This window comes from Bufo gargarizans, chromosome 4 (genome assembly GCF_014858855.1).
Source record: "Bufo gargarizans isolate SCDJY-AF-19 chromosome 4, ASM1485885v1, whole genome shotgun sequence".
In the NCBI taxonomy this organism is placed as follows: Eukaryota; Metazoa; Chordata; class Amphibia; order Anura; family Bufonidae; genus Bufo; species Bufo gargarizans.
This window is the reverse complement of record NC_058083.1, coordinates 710,081-732,735: the sequence shown is the minus strand read 5'-3', so window position 1 is coordinate 732,735 and position 22,655 is coordinate 710,081. Positions and strand designations below refer to the sequence as shown.

Sequence of the window (22,655 nt, the reverse complement as noted above, 5' to 3'; positions counted from 1 at the left end):
TGTGCCGAATACTAAACGGGACGGCGCCTGCGCAGTGAGTGAAGCCGGCGCAGTGAGAGAGGTCGGCAGCAGAAGCGCATCCTTCACTCACTGCACCGAATACTAAATGGGACGGCGCAGGAACGGGATTTAATGGACGAAGAGGAGAACTCGCCAGTCAATCAACTGGACCTGGGCGTGCCAAAGGGTGAGTAGACCGAGCCTCTAGGTGCTGAAGAAACGCCCTCATAGCACCTACAGGCTCATTAGCAGATTTTGAAAGTGTTTATTTGAAGAGAGCGGCGGCGGGCAGGGAGTTATAAAGCGCGCTGTTATGTACCGCTGACATCAGCACATCGCTACAGAACGATATTTCTCATGACAGAAGCCCTTTAATTACAGGTTTTATTTCTATGGAGGTTCCGGAGATGGCTGTGTACAGCAACCGGCTGTCTCTGGCACTCCGATAGAAAAGAATAGAGGAATTGTGCACATTTCTGACCAGCCACTCCGTCCATTTCAGGTGGGCTTCACAGGATACAGAGCCTCCATTATCGTGATCTGAGGAGGGGGGGTTAGAGAACCCATAGGACCCTCACCGATCCAATAGTGGATAGGGGACTACTTTCTTTAACTGGAAATTTGAATAATCTTTTAATGCTGAAATAAAATTTGTAAAAAAATAATAATAATGTAAAGGTGCATTTTGTTTCCCTCGCCAACTCTGCGTACAATTATCGGGAAGGAACAGTTCCGTCCTGATAACTGTCTGCTGCTTGTTAGTGGAGGGGAAGAACTACATTTGCACTTACAGGCTGGTGTCATGGAAGATGTGTGCACACCTTGTACTTGTTCCGCTACTTGCGGGCTGCGCGGTCATGAGTTCAGTCACTTCGGTGCGCAATCCTGTCCTGCGGCGTGTTGATGAGATTTTATTAGGATGTGTTTCTAATATATTGTGTATTGTCATCATGTCTCTCGGTGTCAGGGTAAACCATTGGAGTGGACATCTTCCTGTGTATGTCCTGTCACAGCTGCTGGGCGCAGAGGTCTCCGTCGGCGAATGGTCCATGTGCTAAGCACTGGGCTGTGGGCCGGGGGAGACTGATGTGTTCAGCAGAGCAGGGTTTTGTTGGCTGATGTATGGACGCCGGCTAGGGCCCCCGCGCAAGACGCGGATTTATTGGCTTGGCGTTGATGCATTTGTTAAGAGAACAATATAATGAAAGGAACGTGCGTTTGTTGTCTCTAGTGCGCCTGATCAGCCGCTGGAGATAATGACGCTGTCCTGTAAATAAACCTGCAGGAGGATCATAGTAATTTTATCTGGCATTGATCACTGAGCGAGGATGGATAAAAATATCTCCAGTGGTAATGGTAGATTATTGTATACATGTGTTTGTTGGCTAAGTTATTCTAAATTATGTTGTCTTGTCTTCCTATGTGATCACTTCCTGTATGTCATCACTTCCTGTATGTCATCACTTCCTGTATGTCATCACTTCCTGTGTCATCACTTCCTGCATCCTTGTTATGGCCCAGCCCCTTTTACACCTTTTGTGAGTAGTTAAAAGAAACAGACTGGGCAGGGGGAAGGGAGTTGTTGCTCAGAAGAATTCAATATGGTAACACCTGTGTCTGACTCTGACTGCGGTTGAGGGATTTTTACCTTTCCTTACACAAAGTTTGATGAGAGCGGATTTCAAATATAAATATTTCTACCTCAGATGGCGAGCTTGGAAGGATTCAACAGGTTTTTTCTCGGCACAGCAGGTAAAATGGGAGAGGAATGTAAACTGTAGTTTTGTCTGCTGCGTCAGAGAAAATATCTGCTTGTGAAAAGAACATTTTTCACTCTATTTGTGTAAGGATAAGGTAAGTGTTTTCCGTTGTGTTGATTGTACAGAGATTGTACAGAGATTGTACAGAGATTGTACAGAGATTGTACAGAGATTGTGATGTGCTTGCTGAGCAGCACAGAGTATTGTGTTTTTTTGTTGTAACTTCTTAACTTTTATGTTACTGTGATTTTGTAAGAGGCGATTTTATAGAGGTTTATAGAGGCAGCAATTGGTTTTTGTGTTTATACATCAGAGACAGCATTTAGAGAGTATTTTTATATTGTTAGCCTGTAAATCACCCGCAGAGTGGAGGTTTGCTCTGGTTTCGGGGGTGGGGAACAGGGAATATAGAAACTGCTTTGTTTAATTTGGATTTTCTATTGCTGGATTTTGTAGACACTATCTTGATTTCCTTTGTGTCAAGCCATGTGGTTTGTCGGCCATCTTTAATTTCCTTTGTGTGATGTGTGAGGACATGAGGTTTTGTCGGCCATCTTGGTTAGTTAGCTATGGAAAGCGATTAGGTTGTTTTTGTCCAGAATAATTATCTTGTATTTTTGTACCTTTCTATGTACAGTTTGATTCTGTTTTGATAAGTTTTGTGCTGGATATCGGTGGAGTGTTCGGTTATGGTAAAGCGCAGTGACCAGTCCGATACAGGAATCATTGTGTGAGCATTAGTGGCAGTTTAGCGGTGAAATCGTCCTATAGTTGATGATTCCGCTTAATGTTTGTATATCTGTGGCTGTTACTGAATTGTAGACTTGTTTGGCATAATTAATACGGGTACTACAGTGTAGAAAGGAGGTGCTTGTAGTTCTGTGCCAAAAGTATTGGGACAACTCCTAGAGATCGATAGCAGAGTATTTTTTGTAGCAGCCATTGTAGTGTTTGTATAGCTGTGCAATGGAAAGTATTTTTAAAGAAGTTGCAAAGTTGAAGGACACGGCGGCCATTCTTCAGGCTATGCAGGGATCTACTGATCCATGGCTGCAGGCTCAGGATTGTGTAGCAAACCTGATCGGTACCAGAAAATGGTGCAAAAGGAAAGGCAAGTATGCTCTGATTTTTGCTGCTGGGTGGATAGCGGATAAATATCAGGAGTCCTGTCGGCTGAAGCTGAGTTTGGAAGGAGAAGTGGAAGATTTAAAAGTGGAAATTATTAAATTGAGAACCATTGTCCAGCAGGCAGCTGAAGCTAGCCCTGAGTATGAATGTACTGTGAGGTGTAATACTGAGCTGTGCAAGGAGAATGAATGGTTGTCTGAAAGCCTGGCGCATGCACAGGGTGCTGTAAGGGAATTGTCTGCTCTCTGCAGGAGGACAGGAGATGAACATTCTCAGTGCTGAGTGCAGCCAGAGGCAGTGAAACAATCATTAGAGAGTAACCAAAAAGCCGTATTTATGGCCTAAATGTGACAGTCACTTATGGACGTGTAATCCCAGATGTGCAGTATATGAGAGGGGTTTTTCACCCCAGTATGCCAAAGCTGTATTTCTGGACTTGCAGATAGCCTGTGCTGGAGCACTATCGTTGCATAAAATGGCTGCCGATTATGTATTGATATTGACAAACTAAAGAAATAAAAGATTGTTTTCAGTAGTAGTTGGCTCAGGGCAGGCTTAAAAAAATTGTGCACTGCACCCACAAAACACATTTGCTGTAGTTCGCTGAGTAAAGAAGCAGTTCTTGATAAGATCTCTCCCTGATCTCTCCCCCACAGCAGCTGCAGCCTCTCCCTACACTAATCAGAGCAGAGTGACGGGCAGCGCTACGTGACTCCAGCTTAAATAGAGGCTGGGTCACATGGTGCTCTGGCCAATCACAGCCATGCCAATAGTGGGCCTGGCTGTGACGGCCTCTTGGGTCAAGTAGTATGACGCTTGTTGATTGGCTGATTTTAAGCCTTTCAAAAAGCGCCATAAAAATAGCCGAACACGAACCCGAACCCAGACTTTTACGTAAATGTTTGGGTCCGGGTGCCGAAAACCCTAAAGTTCGGTGCGAACCTGAACTTTACAGTTCGGGTTTGCTCAACTCTAATCCTGACAGACTGGAAGAGCGGCATCAATGAGAAAGATATCCAGTAAATGTCAGAATAGTGAGTGCAGCTCTGGAGTATATTACAGGATGTAACTCAGTATCAGTACAGGATAAGTAATGTATGTACACAGTGACTGCACCAGCAGAACAGTGAGTACAGCTCTGGAGTATAATACAGGATGTAACTCAGTATCAGTACAGGATAAGTAATGTAATGTATGTACACAGTGACTCCACCAGCAGAATAGTAAGTGCAGCTCTGGAGTATAATACAGGATGTAACTCAGGATCAGTACAGGATAAGTAATGTAATGTATGTACACAGTGACTGCACCAGCAGAATAGTGAGTGCAGCTCTGGAGTATAATACAGGATGTAACTCAGGATCAGTACAGGATAAGTAATGTAATGTATGTACACAGTGACTGCACCAGCAGAATAGTGAGTGCAGCTCTGGAGTATAATACAGGATGTAACTCAGGATCAGTACAGGTACTGTATAATATCTATGTACCTAATAGAAATGTATGTAATGGCAGTAGAAACATTCCTTCTAGAGGAGCACACAGAACCTTGTGGAGCTCTCATATGATGACACATGAAGTGCTCGCAGGTCCACACTTTGGAACATTAATGTGCTCCTTGCGTTAGTCCTCGCAGTCATGTGATGCAGTTACAGTCCTGATAATTGCCGGGCTGCCTGCCACCAGTGAAGCTGAATTTACCTCTGAGATGTGTTTGTGGTAAAGCAGATTTTGGCAGATCAGGTGGAGCTGGTCATGTAACCATACAGCTGTCAGATTCCTTCACCAGGGGCCAAATCCTGTCTAATAATGAGCTCCATCTACTTGTTGGGTTTGGTTTCTAATGAACTTACCCTCCATGGGTTTTATGCATCGTCTGGTGCACTGAATCCTGCAGCACTTTTGTTTTCCATAACAGTCATCGTCCAATTTGCACCGATCAGGAGAGATTTTAGGAGGACACTTTGCTAATGGATCTAGGGGACATTTTCCAGGTTTCTCTGTAAATAAAGAAGTTGATGTGTCACAAACGTATCAGGTAGTTACATGTCGCCTCTTATAAACCAGATTCAAAAAGTGACAAATATCAGTAATAAACACTTTGGTCGAATGATCCCGTCTGTGACCGGCTTTGTTCTTGGTGGAAAGATTGTCCTTGTGTTGACAGAACTGTCCATTCAGAAGGATCAGAGGCATAACCAGGGGCGTTGCTGGGGTCTGAGAACATCCGGGGCTCAAGCCCACTGAGTGGAAATTTGCATAATAAGAATTAACATACAAGCCAACGCACTGAAAGGGTTTCTGTCATGAGAAATAGCGTTCTGTAGCGATGTGCTGATGTCAGCGGTACATAACAGCGCGCTTTATAACTCCCTGCCCGCCGCCGCTCTCTTCAAATAAACACCTTCAAAATCTGCTAATGAGCCTGTAGGTGCTATGGGGGCGTTGCTTCAGCACCTAGAGGCTCGGTCTACTCACCCTTTGGCACGCCCAGGTCCAGTTAATTGACTGGTAAGTTCTCCTCTTCGTCCAGTAAATTCCGCACCTACGCCGTCCCGAACACTAAACGGCAGTAGGAGTGCGTCCGTCACTCTCTGCGCCAAATACTAAACGGGACGGCGCAGGTGTGGGATTTACTGGACAAAGAGGAGAACTCGCCAGTCATTCAACTGGACCTGGGCGTGCCAAAGGGTGAGTAGACCGAGCCTCTAGGTGCTGAAGCAACGCCCTCATAGCACCTACAGGCTCATTAGCATATTTATTTTAAAAGTCTTTATAAAGGGAGTTGTTAAGCGCACTGTTATGTACCGCTGACATCAGCCATCGCTACATAACGTTATTTCTCATGACAGAAACCCTTTAATAACAGGTTTTATCTCTATGGAGGTTCCGGAGATGGCTGTGTACAGTAACCGGCTGCCTCTGGCACTCCGATAGAAAAGAATAGAGGAATTGTGCACATTTCTGACCAGCCCCTCTGTCCATTTCAGGTGGGCTTCACAGGATACAGAGCCTCCATTATCGTGCTCTGAGGAGGGGGGGTTAGAGAACCCATAGGACCCTCACCAATCCAATAGTGGATAGGGAACTACTTTCTTTAACTGGAAATTGGAACAATCCTTTAATGCTGAAATAAAATTTGTAAAAATAAAAATGTAAAGGTGCATTTTGTGTCTGTAGTGTCCCACTAGGTATGGGTGGGCACTACACAAGGGTCAATTGGTGTGCGCGTTACTCCTACTCACAAGGAACAGAAATGTCATATTTAATTCTGCATTTAATGTATGTTTTAATGTGTTGTTATATGCAATGTACCCCTGTCTAATGCAGCAGCAGGCCTAGTTGGGTGTAGTTAGACATCCCAGACACTAGAGGGAGATAGGGAGCCCCTAGTATAAATGTCCAGGCCCAGACAGGGAGAGGGTGTGCAGAGTCAGGAGTCTGAGAAGACACAGGTTAAGAAGCCTGCTCCTGACATGCAGCTGGATAGCCCAGGCTGCTAGTGATGTCCAGGAGGCTGTTGAGAATCTCCTGCTTGCCTGAAGAACAAGAGAGCCTAAGTTAGCTCTGAAGAGATACCCCAGTTGCAGGATTCAACCTCCTGGGAGAAACCGACAGTATCCACCTGATGGGAGGAGGCGTCCCAGGGTAAGCCAAGTGCCCCTGATAGGCAGAGGAACTTAGGAACCATTGCAAGCAGTATAATACCTGAGGAAGGAGGTAACCAAGGATATAAGCCACCCTTTTAGGCATCCGGGCCTTGGGAGTTATCAAGCCAGAGTAGGAGTTCTAGAAAGGACAGTGTAAAAGTACAACCTGCTGCTGAGTGCTTGTGGAATTTACCCTCAGTGTAACTTGCATGACTATTGCCTGCCGTATTGTGAATAAGCCCCTTTTTGTGGAACTGTAATAATCTAAAGACTGTACTACTCCCTGCTGTACAAAGTTGGATTGTCCAGTAAAGTTTACGTTTGGTTCACTGCATACTTGTGTACCTTCATCTTTCCAACCACCAACCGGCGTGCCACCGTCCAAAGGCACTGGCGTCACGAATACCCCAGGGACCTTGCCCCAGGCACACAAAATACCTGTAACATCCAGGGCACCTCAACTACCATCAGGCCTGGTCCCTATCTACAGAGCGTGCCCCAGAGGAACTGTGTCTACCTCTCCTTCACTGCCACGCGCCTGCCCAGGGTTCCGCAAATATAGTGAGTACCCTCGATTGCCCATAACTGTGACCTCATTTCGTCATCCCCTGCAGGTCTGGCGTGTTGCATGTCCCTCGCCAACTCTGCGTACAATTATCGGGAAGGAACAGTTCCGTCCTGATAACTGTCTGCTGCTTGTTAGTGGAGGGGAAGAACTACATTTACACTTACAGGCTGGTGTCATGGAAGATGTGTGCACACCTTGTACTTGTTCCGCTGATCCGCTACTTGCGGGCTACGCGGTCATGAGTTCAGTCACTTCGGTGCACAATCCTGTCCTGTGGCGTGTTGTGGAAATTTTATTAGTATGTGTTTCTAATGAATTGTGTATTGTCACCATGTCTCTCAGTGTCAGGGTAAACCATTGGAGTGGACATCTTCCCGTGTATGTCCTGTCACAGCTGCTGGGCGCAGAGGTCTCCGTCGGCGAATGGTCCATGTGCTAAGCACTGGGCTGTGGGCCGGGGGAGACTGATGTGTTCAGCAGAGCAGTGTTTTGTTGGCTGATGTATGGACGCCGGCTAGGGCCCCCACGCAAGACGCAGATTTATTGGCTTGGCGTGGATGCATTTGTTTAGAGAACAATATATGAAAGGAACGTGCGTTTGTTGTCTCTAGTGCGCCTGATCAGCCGCTGGAGATAATGACGCTGTCCTGTAAATAAACCTGCAGGAGGATCATAGTAACTTTATCTGGCATTGATCACTGAGCGAGGATGGATAAAAATATCTCCAGTGGTAATGGTAGATTATTGTATACATGTGTTGGTTCTCTAGGTTATTCTATGTGATGGTGTCTTGTCTTCCTATGTGATCACTTCCTGTATGTCATCACTTCCTGTATGTCATCACTTCCTGTATGTCATCACTTCCTGCATCCTTGTTATGGCCCAGCCCCTTTTAAACCTTTTGTGAGTAGTTAAAAGAAACAGACTGGGCAGGGGGAAGAGGAGCTCAGCAGAATTCAAGATGGTAACACCCGTGCCTGACTCTGACTGCGGTTGAGGGATTTTTACCTTTCCTTACACAAAGTTTGATGAGAGCGGATTTCAAATATAAATATTTCTACCTCAGATGGCGAGCTTGGAAGGATTCAACAGGTTTTTTCTCGGCACAGCAGGTAAAATGGAAGAGGAATGTAAACTGTAGTTTTGTCTGCTGCGTCAGAGAAAATATCTGCTTGTTAAAAGAACATTTTTCGCTCTATTTGTGTAAGGATAAGGTAAGTGTTTTCTGTTGTGTGGATTGTACAGAGATTGTACAGAGATTGTACAGAGATTGTACAGAGATTGTACAGAGATTGTGATGTGTGTGCTGAGCAGCACAGAGTATTGGGTTTTTTTGTTGTAACTTCTTAACTTTTATGTTACTGTGATTTTGTAAGAGGCGATTTTATAGAGGTTTATAGAGGCAGCAATTGGTTTTAGTGTTTATACATCAGAGACAGCATTTAGAGAGTATTTTTTATATTGTTAGCCTGTAAATCACCCGCAGAGTGGAGATTTTGCTCTGGTTTCGGGGGTGGGGAACAGGGAATATAGAAACTGCTTTGTTTAATTTGGATTTTCTATTGCTGGATTTTGTAGACACTATCTTGATTTCCTTTGTGTCAAGCCATGTGGTTTGTCGGCCATCTTTAATTTCCTTTGTGTGGTGTGTGAGGACATGAGGTTTTGTCGGCCATCTTGGTTAGTTTGCTATGGAAAGCGATTTGGTTGTTTTTGTCCAGAATAATTATCTTGTATTTTTGTTCTATGTACAGTTTGATTCTGTTTTGATAAGTTTTGTGCTGGATATCGGTGGAGTGTTCGGTTATGTTATAGCTCAGTGACCAGTCTGATACAGGGATCATTGTGTGAGCATTAGTGGCAGTTAAGTGGTTAAATCGTCCTACAGTTGATGATTCTGCTTTATGTTTGTATATCTGTGGCTGTTACTGAATTGTAGACTTGTTTGGCATAATTAATACGGGTACTACAGTGTAGAAAGGAGGTGCTTGTAGTTCTGTGCCAAAAGTATTGGGACAACTCCTAGAGATCGATAGCTGAGTATTTTTTGTAGCAACCATTGTAGTGTTTGTATAGCTATGCAATGGAAAGTATTTTTAAAGAAGTTGCAAAGTTGAAGGACACGGCGGCCATTCTTCAGGCTATGCAGGGATCTACTGATCCATGGTGCAGGCTCAGAATTGTGTAGCAAACCTGATCGGTACCAGAAAATGGTGCAAAAGGAAAGGCAAGTATGCTCTGATTTTTGCTGCTGGGTGGATAGCGGATAAATATCAGGAGTCCTGTCGGCTGAAGCTGAGTTTGGAAGGAGAAGTGGAAGATTTAAAAGTGGAAATTATTAAATTGAGAACCATTGTCCAGCAGGCAGCTGAAGCTAGCCCTGAGTATGAATGTGCTGTGAGGTGTAATACTGAGCTGTGCAAGGAGAATGAATGGTTGTCTGAAAGCCTGGCGCATGCACAGGGTGCTGTAAGGGAATTGTCTGCTCTCTGCAGGAGGACAGGAGATGAACATTCTCAGTGCTTAGTGCAGCCAGAGGCAGTGAAACAATCATTAGAGAGTAACCAAAAAGCCGTATTTATGGCCTAAATGTGACAGTCACTTATGGACGTGTAATCCCAGATGTGCAGTATATTAGAGGGGTTTTTCACCCCAGTATGCCAAAGCTGTATTTCTGGACTTGCAGATAGCCTGTGCTGGAGCACTATCGTTGCATAAAATGGCTGCCGATTATGTATTGATATTGACAAACTAAAGAAATAAAAGATTGTTTTCAGTAGTAGTTGGCTCAGGGCAGGCTTAAAAAAATTGTGCACTGCACCCACAAAACACATATGCTGTAGATCGCTGAATAAAGAAGCAGTTCTTGATAAGATTTCTCCCTGATCTCTCCTCACAGCAGCTGCAGCCTCTCCCTACACTAATCCGAGCAGAGTGACGGGCAGCGCTACGTGACTCCAGCTTAAATAGAGGCTGGGTCACATGGTGCTCTGGCCAATCACAGCCATGCCAATAGTAGACATGGCTGTGACGGCCTCTTGGGTCAAGTAGTATGATGCTTGTTGATTGGCTGATTTTCAGCCTTTCAAAAAGCGCCATAAAAATAGCCGAACACCGAACCCGAACCCAGACTTTTACGTAAATGTTTGGGTCCGGGTGCCGAAAACCCTAAAGTTCGGTGCGAACCTGAACTTTACAGTTCGGGTTTGCTCAACTCTAATCCTGAGAGACTGGAAGAGCGGCATCAATGAGAGAGATATCCAGTAAATGGCAGAATAGTGAGTGCAGCTCTGGAGTATATTACAGGATGTAACTCAGTATCAGTACAGGATAAGTAATGTAATGTATGTACACAGTGACTCCACCAGCAGAATAGTGAGTGCAGCTCTGGAGTATAATACAGGATGTAACTCAGTATCAGTACAGGATAAGTAATGTATGTACACAGTGACTGCACCAGCAGAATAGTGAGTGCAGCTCTGGAGTATAATACAGGATGTAACTCAGGATCAGTACAGGATAAGTAATGTATGTACACAGTGACTCCACCAGCAGAATAGTGAGTGCAGCTCTGGAGTATAATACAGGATATAACTCAGGATTAGTACAGGATAAGTAATGTAATGTATGTACACAGGGACTGCACCAGCAGAATAGTGAGTGCAGCTCTGGAGTATAATACAGGATGTAACTCAGGATCAGTACAGGATAAGTAATGTATGTACACAGTGACTGCACCAGCAGAATAGTAAGTGCAGCTCTGGAGTATATTACAGGATGTAACTCAGTATCAGTACAGGATAAGTAATGTATGTACACAGTGACTGCACCAGCAGAATAGTGAGTGCAGCTCTGGAGTATAATACAGGATGTAACTCAGGATCAGTACAGGATAAGTAATGTAATGTATGTACACAGTGACTGCACCAGCAGAATAGTGAGTGCAGCTCTGGAGTATGATACAGGATGTAACTCAGGATCAGTACAGGATAAGTAATGTATGTACACAGTGACTGCACCAGCAGAATAGTGAGTGCAGCTCTGGAGTATAATACAGGATGTAACTCAGGATCAGTACAGGATAAGTAATGTATGTACACAGGGACTGCACCAGCAGAATAGTGAGTGCAGCTCTGGAGTATAATACAGGATGTAACTCAGGATCAGTACAGGTACTGTATAATATCTATGTACCTAATGGAAATGTATGTAATGGCAGTAGAAACATTCCTTCTAGAGGAGCACACAGAACCTTGTGGAGCTCTCATATGATGACACATGAAGTGCTCACAGGTCCACACTTTGGAACATTAATGTGCTCCTTGCGTTAGTCCTCACAGTCATGTGATGCAGATACAGTCCTGATAATTGCCGGGCTGCCTGCCACCAGTGAAGCTGAATTTACCTCTGAGATGTGTTTGTGGTAAAGCAGATTTTGGCAGATCAGGTGGAGCTGGTCATGTAACCATACAGCTGTCAGATTCCTTCACCAGGTGCCAAATCCTGTCTAATAATGAGCTCCATCTACTTGTTGGGTTTGGTTTCTAATGAACTTACCCTCCATGGGTTTTATGCATCGTCTGGCGCACCGAACCCTGCAGCACTTTAGTTTTCCATAACAGCCATCGTCCAATTTGCACCGATCAGGAGAAATTTTAGGAGGACACTTTGCTAATGGATCTAGGGGACATTTTCCAGGTTTCTCTGTAAGTAAAGAAGTTGATGTGTCACAAACGTATCAGGAAGTTACATGTGGCCTCTTATAAACCAGATTCAGAAAGTGACAAATATCAGTAATAGACACTTTGGTCGAATGATCCCGTCTGTGACCGGCTTTGTTCTTGGTGGAAAGATTGTCCTTGTGTTGACAGAACTGTCTCATTCAGAAGGATCAGAGGCATAACCAGGGGCGTTGCTGGGGTCTGAGAACATCCGGGGCTCAAGCCACTGAGTGGAAATTTGCATAATAAGAATTAACATACAAGCCAACGCACTTAAAGGGTTTCTGTCATGAGAAATAGCGTTCTGTAGCGATGGGCTGATGTCAGCGGTACATAACAGCGCGCTTTATAACTCCCTGCCCGCCGCCGCTCTCTTCAAATAAACACTTTCAAAATATGCTAATGAGCCTGTAGGTGCTATGAGGGCGTTGCTTCAGCACCTAGATGTTCGGTCTACTCACCCATTGCACGCCCAGGTCCAGTTAATTGACTGGCAAGTTCTCCTCTTCGTCCAGTAAATTCCACGCCTACGCCATCCCGAATACTAAACGGGATAGCGCCTGCAAAGTGAGTGAAGCCGACGCAGGCGCAGTAAGTGAAGCCGGCAGTAGGAGCGCGTCCGTCACTCACTGTGCCGAATACTAAATGGGATGGCGCCTGCGCAGTGAGTGTAGCCGGCGCAGTGAGTTAGGCCGGCAGCAGGAGCACATCCTTCACTCTCTGCGCCGAATACTAAACGGGACGGCGCAGGAACGGGATTTACTGGACAAAGAGGAGAACTTGCCAGTCAATCAACTGGACCTGGGCGTGCCAAAGGGTGAGTAGACCGAGCCTCTAGGTGCTGAAGCAACGCCCTCATAGCACCTACAGGCTCATTACCATATTTTGAAAGTGTTTATTTGAAGAGAGCGGCGGCGGGCAGGGAGTTATAAAGCGCACTGTTATGTACCGCTGACATCAGCACATCGCTACAGAACGCTATTTCTCATACATTTACACTTACAGGCTGGTGTCATGGAAGATGTGTGCACACCTTGTACTTGTTCTGCTACTTGCGGGCTGCGCGGGAATGAGTTCAGTCACTTCGGTGCGAAATCCAGTCCTGCGGTGTGTTGTGAAAATTTTATTAGTATGTGTTTCTAATATATTGTGTATTGTCACCATGTCTCTCGGTGTCAGGGTAAACCATTGGAGTGGACATCTTCCCGTGTATGTCCTGTCACAGCTGCTGGGCGCAGAGGTCTCCGTCGGCGAATGGTCCATGTGCTAAGCGCTGGGCTGTGGGCCGGGGGAGACTGATGTGTTCAGCAGAGCAGGGTTTTGTTGGCTGATGTATGGACGCCGGCTAGGGCCCCCGCGCAAGACGCAGATTTATTGGCTTGGCGTTGATGCATTTGTTAAGAGAACAATATATAAAAGGACCGTGCGTTTGTTGTCTCTAGTGCGCCTGATCAGTAGAGATGTTGCGAACATAAATGTTTCCGTTCGCGAAAGGCGAACGCAAATTTACGCAAGTGTTCCTCAACGGGCGAACCGCCATAGACTTCAATAGGCAGGCGAATTTTAAAACCCACAGGGAATCTTTCTGGCCACAATAGTGATGGAAAAGTTGTGCGTGCCCCGTGCAATGTACTGTGCCACCAGATAGGAGTGGTGTGTTAAGTAGTACTATTCCTATCAGTTTAATCCCTGTTATGTCCCCTATCAGGGGACGTGTATGGAATAGATTTTAGACAACTGCAAAGAGTTGTCAATAGTTAAGACACTCCTGACATAAATTTTATACCTCTATGCGTCAATCTTGGTGTAGTGATGACTGTGCTCGTGGGCACGTTTGGGAGATTGCAGGCGATGGCGGTTTTTCAAAGCCTATGGTCGTGCTGAGGTAGTTCAGTGACAGTTAAGTGACCCAGAAAACAAGTATTCTGCAGTGTGGGCCCATTGTTGGCCTAGTAGGCTTTAATGATCACCTTAGATGATCACAAAGAAAATTAATGTTTTTTCTATGCAAAATTATCCAGCCGATCACTTTTGGTCTGTTCACAATGAAGCAACGACCTTATCATCTGGGGTGTGCCAACATTGCCATTGCCAACACACTCATAGAGGTGGTCACTTCATTGTGATACGCAAGCCCCTTCACCACAACAAGGTAACGATCACGAAGGGGAATTGACACATGTATGTGCCTTTTTTTGTTTTGTTTTTGCAGCCACAGTGCAGCACCAGAGGCCAGAAAAATTAGGTATTGTTGCAGCCGCTGCTGTAGCAGCGGACGGAAAAATTGATGTTTTCCAGGCAGAAAGGTGACTAAAACATTGCGGCTTGAATCCTAGTTGGTGGCGGAGAAGTCACGCAAGTCATCCGGCATGCAGAGATAAAATACAGCAGCGTGTGGACCATTTTTAGCCCAAGGCAGTTCATCTCATCAGTCCTTTTTTAGTCAAATGTATCGCCCACTGTCAGTCGCTTCGGGATCCATCCCTCATTCATCTTAAAAAAGATGAGGTAATCTAGACTTTTCTGACCGAGGCGACTTCTCTTCTCAGTGACAATACCTCCTGCTGCACTGAAGGTCCTTTCTGACAGGACACTTGAAGCGGCGCAGGCCAGAAGTTGTATTGCAAATTGGGATATCTCAGGTCACAGGTCAAGCCTGCACACCCAGTAGTCAAGGGGTTCATCGTTCCTCAGAGTGTCGATATCTGCAGTTAAGGCGAGGTAGTCTGCCACCTGTCGGTCCAATCGTTCTCTGAGGGTGGATCCAGAAGGGCTGTGGCAATGCGTAGGACTTAAAAAGCTCTGCATGTCCTCCATCAACAACACATCTGTAAAGCGTCCTGTCCTTGCCGCCGTGGTCGTGGTAGGAGGAGGATTACTTTCACCTCTTCCCCTGTTAGATTCCCGTTGTGCTGTGACATCACCCCTATACGCTGTGTAAAGCATACTTTTTAACTTGTTTTGGAACTGCTGCATCCTTTTCGACTTCCAGTAATTCAGCCAACAATTAAGTAACATTTCAGGCACTTTCTGCTTATACCGGGGGTCTAGTAGCGTGGCCACCCAGTACATGTCGTTCTCCTTCAGCCTTTTTATACGAGGGTCCCTCAACCGGCACGACAGCATGAAAGACCCCATTTGCACAACGTTGGATGCCGAGCTACTCATGTCCAGTTCCTTGTCCTCACTGATCTCACTGAAGGTCTGTTCTTTCCCCAGCCACACACAACACCATGGGTACCAGATAGGTGACAACGAGCACCCTGGGATGCCTGCTGTGGTTGGTCTTCCTCCTCCTCAAAGCCACATTCCTCCTCTGACTCCTCTTCCTCACACTCCTCTTCCAGCGTTGCCGCAGGTCCAGCAAGCGATGCTGATAAGGCTGTTTCTAGTGGTGATGGTGACCACAACTCTTCCTCTTCACGCTCATCTACGGCCTGATCCAGCACTCTTCGCAGGGCACGCTCCAGGAAGAAAACAAATGGGATGATGTCGCTGATGGTGCCTGCGGTGCGACTGACTAGGTTTGTCACCTCCTGAAAAGGACGCATGAGCCTACAGGCATTACGCATGAGCGTCCAGTAATGTGGCAAAAAAATACCCAGCTCCGCAGAGGCTGTCCTAGCACCCCAGTCATACAAATACTCGTTGACGGCTTTTTCTTGTTGGAGCAGGCGGTCGAACATTAGGAGTGTTGAATTCCAATGTGTCGGGCTGTCGCAAATCAAACGCCTCACTGGCATTTTGTTTCGCCACTGAATATCGGAAAAGTGCGCCATGGCCGTGTAGGAACGCATGAAATGGCCACACACCTTCCTGGCCTGCTTGAGGATGTCCTGTAAGTAAGCACAAAGTGTTGTACAATCAAATTCAACACATGTGCCATGCACGGCACATGTGTCAACTTGCCCAAATGTAATGCCGCCAACAAATTGCTTCCGTTGTCACACACCACTTTGCCGATCTCCAGTTGGTGCGGAGTCAGGCACTGATCCACCTGTGTGTTCAGGGCGGACAGGGGTGCTGGACCGGTGTGACTCCATGCTTTCAGGCAAGTCAACCCCACTGTCGTATACGGGATGTGGAATAGCCCCTGGGGAGCTGGGGGGTGCAGTTGATGTGGAGCAAGACGCAGCAGCAGAAGAGGACTCAGCCGAGGAGGTTAGCGAAGAGGATGGAGTAAGAGGAGTAGAGGAGGTGGCAGCAGGCCCGTCTGCAAGTTGTGGCGGTGTCACCAACTCCTCTGCAGAGCCATGCATTCCATGCTTGGCAGCCGTCAGCAGGTTTACCCAATGCGCAGTGTAGGTGATATACCTGCCTTGACTGTGCTTTGCAGACCAGGTATCAGTGGTCAGATGGACCCTTGCCCCAACACTGTGCCAGACATGCCATGACTTCCTTTTCCACAATAGAGTACAGGTTGGGGATTGCCTTTTGTGAAAAGAAATTTCGGCCGGGTACCTTCCACTGCGGTGTCCCTATAGCTAAAAAAATTTTTTAAGGCCTCAGACTCCACCAGCTTGTATGGTAAAAGCTGGCGGGCTAAGAGTTTTGACAAGCCAGCTGTCAGACGCCGGGCAATTGGGTGACTCTGTGACATTGGCTACTTACGCTCAAACATCATCTGCCGAAAGACACCTGACTGTGGGCAGATAAGCAGGAACTGCTCAAAGCGAGAGGCAGAGTGGCGGATGGTTGAGAGGGGGCAAGGAGGACAGCAGTGGTTGACGTGGCTGAAGATGCTGGACCAGGAGGAGGACGGTGGCTTTGAGTTTGTGTGCTGCTTGTACTCGTCATCATGTGTTGATCCCATAAGCGTTTGTGATGTGAGATCATGTGCCTTCGCAAAGCAGTTGTACCTAGGTGGGTGTTGGACTTCCCACGACTCAGTTTCTTTTGGCACAGGTTGCAAATGGCATCACTGTTATCAGAGGCAGACACACAAAAGAAATGCCACACTGTTGAGCTTTGCAAGGACGGCATTCTGATGGTGGCAGCTTCCAACTCGTCTCCCCCTCCTCTCTGTCTCCCCATCTGAACTTTCCCCCTGTTCTACTTCTCTTCGAGCGGGCACCCACGTGACATCCACGGACACATCATCATCATCAACAACCGCTTCACTTGTATCTGACAACTCAGCAAAGGAAGCAGCAGCGGGTACAACATCATCATCTTCACACCGTACATCCATGTGTGTAATGCTGCCTGATTGAGACATATCCCTGTTATCTACATCCTCTGGCAATAATGGTTGCGCATCACTCATTTCTTCCAACTATTGTGTAAATAACTCCTGACAGATCAAGTGAAGCAGCTGTGGTGGTAGTGGTGGTGGTGGCGGCAGGCGGGCGAGTGGTAACTTGAGAGGTGCCCGAAGCTAAGCTGGAGGAGGATGGTGCGCCAAGGTTCAGAGCGGAAGCTGTAGAAGATTGGGTGTCCTGTGTTAGCCAGTCAACTATGTCCTCAGAACTTTTCGAGTTCAGGGTACGTGGCCTCTGAACACTGGGCATTATTCTAGGGCCAAAGGAAATCACAGAACCACGACGGCCCCTGCGGGGTGGCCTGCCTCTACCTGTCATTTTTTTCCGATTAGTTGTACTATGCGTGCAAGCTTCTGTGACACCAGATATGTGTGGTGCAACTGGGCACGGGCAGTAGTGGGCCCAGTACACGCTGTAGGCCTGAGACACACGCTTGCATGCAACTGCAATTATATTACAGTGAAAAAAGGATTCAAATGGAAATTTTGCCCAAAAATTGGTGTTTTGGCACCGTTTTTATTTTATATTTTTAACGCTGTTCATCCGAGGGGTTTGGTCAAATGTTATTTTTTTAGGCGACGACTTTTACGCACGCGACGATGCCCAATACAACCACACACAACTGCCGCACAATACAAATGCACTATAATATACTGTCTAACATAGAAAGTATATTATAACATTGTACACGGAAGGCAATCCATTAGAATATACATAAAGATAAAACGTAACCTTTAATAATTTTACTATGAGGGTCCATTCACACGTCCGTAAGTGTTTTGCGGATCCGCAAAACACGGACTTCGGCAATGTGCATTCCTCAATTTGTGGACCGCACAACGCCGGCACTATAATGGAAAATGCCTAATCTTGTCTGCAATTGCAGACAAGAATAGGACTTGTTTTATTTTTTTGCGGAAACGGAAGCACAGATGCGGAAGTGCGGAGCCGCAAATGCGGATGTGGATCCGCAAATGCAGATGTGGATCCGCAAATGCAGACAGCATATTCCGGCCCCATTGAAAATGAATGGATCTGCACCCGTTCCGCAAAATTGCGGACCAGATGCGGACCCATTTTGCGTACGTGTGAATGGAAAAGATATCCCTCAAAATGAAAATATATTAAATTAATAAAGTTAACCAAAAAGCATAGATGTGGTAGTCAATAACAAGTGCTCGGCGGCACCAAATAAGAAACCATATGTTCTACCACAATCCGGGGGTTCAAGTGCACATCAATGAATCCAGGAGGAAAAGCAAAAAAAACTCTATCCCTGAACTAGATGATGATGTGGTATTGAAGGACAGGTTGGGCAAAGAACTGTCACTGATATTGCCCTACAGGGGGTGCTATTCTGGCCCTGATAGCCTAACCACAGACCACCTGCCCTGATAAGACCTCGTCTGGAACCTTACCCTATATAAAAATGCCCTTAGTAAGCCCCTAGCCCCTAGGCCCCTGACTTCCAGGTGATCACTATATAGATCTATGTGTTTTTGACTCATAAAAGTATATTATAAGTATATTGCACCCCTCTGTGTATCACGCCTATCGATAGCACACCTATACTAGTGCTTAAAATGACTTTTGTGGCACTATTAGCTAGCGTTTGGTGTCCCTAACAGTCTGTCCCTGCTCCACACAGCAACATCTTCCTACACTGGCAAAACACTGAATGTAAAATGGTGGCCGGATCAGGTTTATTTAAAAGGTAGGGCGTACGTCCATGTGCTGAAACGTCTCAATTTGGCTGTCCTGTACCACCTGATGGATGTGTCATGGGTCAAAGTTCTTCACAATGTAAAAGAATATGGCGGGCGCGAATTTCTCCATATGTTTGCATGTTCGGAGAATCGCGAACACGCAAAGTTCAACTGTCACCGCCAGTTCTGCGAGAAGGTCTGGCAGAGGTTCTTCTCTACCTCTTGTATGACGTTCTTTGTTTTGGTTTCACTTTGTCATCTTTCCTTTTTCCAGGTGTCACTTATTTAGACTAATTGTCTTCCTTTATATTCCCTCCCATACTGCCTCATTTTGCGGTTTATACTACTTCCTGGATGAAGTGTTCACTGCTGGAGGCTGCTGCTGCTGTTTGCTCAGATAAGTCTTTTCCTTTATTGTGTTTCCTTGCTGGCTTGATTCTAGGTGACCCTGATTCCGTCTGTATTAAGTGCAGGGAGCCGGTGGTCGTGTCCCCTCACTATTATAGGGTTTTCAGGTGTCACACAGTCTTAGGTACGTGGGCATGCAATCGTCTACCATTGAGACCCTTGCATGTGCATAGCATTTAGAGAGAGCTCTTAGGGTTTCAAAGGGCTCACCTATATGCTCCTTAGTTTGGGATCAAGCCAGTCAGTCGTTTATTTATAAGTTGCAGCTATCTGCAACTTCATCCGTGACATTATAAACCGCCCCCCTCCCCCTCACCAGGAGTACGACTGCCCTATTAATCCCATCCCAGAATGCCAAAATCACGATTATACAATCTCTCCCAACCTGAAAGCGTCGTTATGCGTACTTATATCTCTGAGAGCCTGAGAAAGGAACATATCCTACCCTCTTAGTCACCTTTTGCCGCAGTTTTTGTTTTTGTTAAGAAAAAAGATGCTTCTTTAAGACCTTGTCTGGATTTCAGGGAGCTGAACAGTATCATGATTCGTGACCCATATCCGCTTCCTCTGATCACGGACCTGTTTAACCAGGAAAGGGGACGAATGGAAGACGGCCTTCAATACCCCTGAGGGTCATTTCGAGAATTTGGCTATTCCCTTTGGTTTGATGAATGCTCCGGCCGTCTTCCAACATTTTGTGAACAGCATTTTTTATAATTTTATGGGGACATTTCTACTGGTATATCTAGATGACATTTTGATTTTTTCTCCTGATTTCAAGACTCATCGGGACCACGTATGTGAGGTCTCGCTGATTCTTCGGGAGAATAAATTGTGCGCTAAACTGGAAAAATGTGTGTTTGTGGTTCCGGAGATTCAATCTCTTCGCTTCTGGTTTGGTCCTGAGAAGGTCCGTGCTATGCTTGATTGGGAGCTTCCTGAGAATCAGAAGGCGCTGATGCGGTTTTTGGGTTTTACCAATTATTACAGAAAGTTCATTTTAATTTATTCTTCTGTTGTTAAGCCACTCACTGATATGACTAAAAAGGCGGTGGATTTTTCCTCGTGGTCGGTAGATGCGCTTAAAGCCTTTTCTAGTATTAAAGAGAGTTTTGCTTCTGCTTCCATTTTGGTACAACCTGATGTCTCTCTACCTTTTTATTGTTGAGGTGGATGTTTCTGAGGTGGGTGTGGGTGCGGTCTTATCTCAGGGTCCCTCTCCTGCCAAATGGAGACCGTGTGCCTTTTTCTCAGGGAAACTCTCCTCTGCAGAGAGAAATTACCATGTGTGAGATAGGGAGTTGTTAACCATCAAATTAGCTTTTGAGGAATGGCGCCATTGGTTAGAGGGAGCCAGACACCCTATTACCGTGTTTACCGACCATAAGAATCTGGCCTACTTGGAATCGGCCAAGCGTCTGAATCCGAGACAGGCCAGATGGTCTTTATACTTTTCTAGGTTTAATTTTGTTGTTGCGTTCCGCCCTGGGGTTAAAAATATGAAGGTGGATGCCCTGTCACGTTGTTTTCCGGGAGGGGGGAACTTTGAAGACCCGGGTCCCATTTTGGCTGAAGGGGTGGTCGTCTCTGCTCTTTATCCTGATTCAGAGGCAGAGGTTCAGGCAGCCCAGGCAGAGGCTCCTGATCTTTGTCCTCCTGGGAGGTATTTTGTGCCTCTTGCTTTGCGACACAAGGTTTTTAAGGAGCACCACGATACTGTCCTTGCTGGGCACTCGGGGATTAGAGCCACTGTAGATCTCATTGCTCAGAGATTCTGGTGGCCGGCTCTTCGTAAGATGGTTGAGGGTTTTGTGGCTCATGCCAAGGTCCCTCATTCACGGCCATCAGGTCCTCTCCTCCCGTTACCCATTCCTTCACGTTCTTGGACGCATCTGTCCATGGACTTCATTACGGACCTGCTTTGTTCCTCGAGGAAGACTGTGATTCTGTGGAAGTGGACCGTTTTAGAAAAATGGCGCATTTCATTCCCTTTCCTGGGTTACCCAATGCTAAGACGTTGGCCAGCTCTTCGTAAGACGGTTGAGGGTTTTGTGGCAGCCTGCGAGACCTGCGCTCGTGCCAAGGTCCCTCATTCACGGCCATCGGCTTCTCTCCTCCCGTTACCCATTCCTTCCCGTCTTGGACGCATCTGTCCATGGACTTCATTATGGACCTGCCTCGTTCCTCGGGGAAGACTGTGATTCTGGTGGTAGTGGACCATTTTAGCAAAATGGTGCATTTCATTCCCTTTCCTGGGTTACCCAATGCTAAGACACTGGCGCAAGCGTTTGCTGATCACATTGTTAAATTGCATGGCATTCCTTCAGACATCGTTTCAGATAGGGGCACGCAATTTGTTTCCAGATTCTGGAAGGCCTTCTGTTCTCGCTTGGGGGTTCAGTTGTCATTCTATTCTGCTTTTCACCCGCAGTCGAATGGTCAGACCGAACGCGTCAATCAGAATCTGGAGACATATCTGTGCTGTTTTGTGGCGGAGAATCAGGAGGATTGGTGTTCTTTTTTGTCCCTTGCTGAGTTTGCTTAAAATAACCGTCGTCAGGAGTCCTCTGATAAGTCACCATTTTTTGGTGCATATGGGTTTCATCCGCAGTTTGGGACATTCTCTGGAGAGGGGTCTTCTGGTTTACCTGATGAGGAGAGATTTTCCTCGTCTTTGTCATTTATTTGGCAAAAGATTCAGGGTAATCTGAAGAGGATGAGTGAGAGATATAAGCGTGTGGCTGATAAGAGATGTGTGCCTGGTCCGGACCTGAATGTGGGTAATCTGGTGTGGTTGTCTACAAAGAATATCAAACTGAAGGTTCCGTCCTGGAAGTTGGGTCCTAAGTTTATTGGGCCTTACAAGATCTTGTCCGTCATCAATCCTGTTGCCTTCCGTCTTGATCTTCCTCAGACTTGGAAGATCCATAATGTTTTTCACAGGTCCCTATTAAAACCTTATGTCTAGGGATGAGCGAACTCGAACTGTATAGTTCGGGTTCGTACCGAATTTTGGGGTGTCCGTGACACGGACCCGAACCCGGACATTTTCGTAAAAGTTCCGGTTCCGGGTTCGTCGCTTTCTTTGCGCTTTTGTGACGCTTTCTTGGCGCTTTTTGAAAGGCTGCAAAGCAGCCAATCAACAAACGTCATACTACTTGCCCCAAGAGGCCGTCACAGCCATGCCTACTATTGGCTTGGCTGTGATTGGCCAGAGCACCATGTGACCCAGCCTCTATTTAAGCTGGAGTCACATAGCGCCGCCCGTCACTCTGCTCTGATTAGCGTAGGGAGAGGTTGCGGCTGCGACAGTAGGGCGAGATTAGGCAGATTAACTCCTCCAAAGGACTTGATTAATCGATCGATCTGCAGCTGTGCATCATTGAGCTGCTGAAATTCAATTGCTCACTGTTTTTAGGCTGCCCAGACCGTTTGTCAGTCACTTTTTTCTGG

At 46.3% G+C, this 22,655-nt stretch overlaps 1 protein-coding gene across 4 annotated transcripts in view; it reads right to left on the bottom strand.

Moving 5' to 3' along the window:
• Positions 1–22,655, bottom strand: part of LOC122936169 (perlwapin-like) — a 72,681-nt gene that overhangs the window by 39,177 nt on the left and 10,849 nt on the right. For 3 of the 4 annotated variants that reach the window (XM_044292237.1, XM_044292240.1, XM_044292238.1), the window contains exons 3-4: positions 11,664–11,810; positions 4,742–4,888 (exon numbers count right to left, since the gene is read on the bottom strand). In XM_044292237.1, the coding sequence (XP_044148172.1) occupies positions 4,742–4,888; positions 11,664–11,810 (294 nt within the window). The remainder of the gene's footprint in view (positions 1–4,741; positions 4,889–11,663; positions 11,811–22,655) is intronic. The other variant, XM_044292239.1, reaches the window with a different exon arrangement.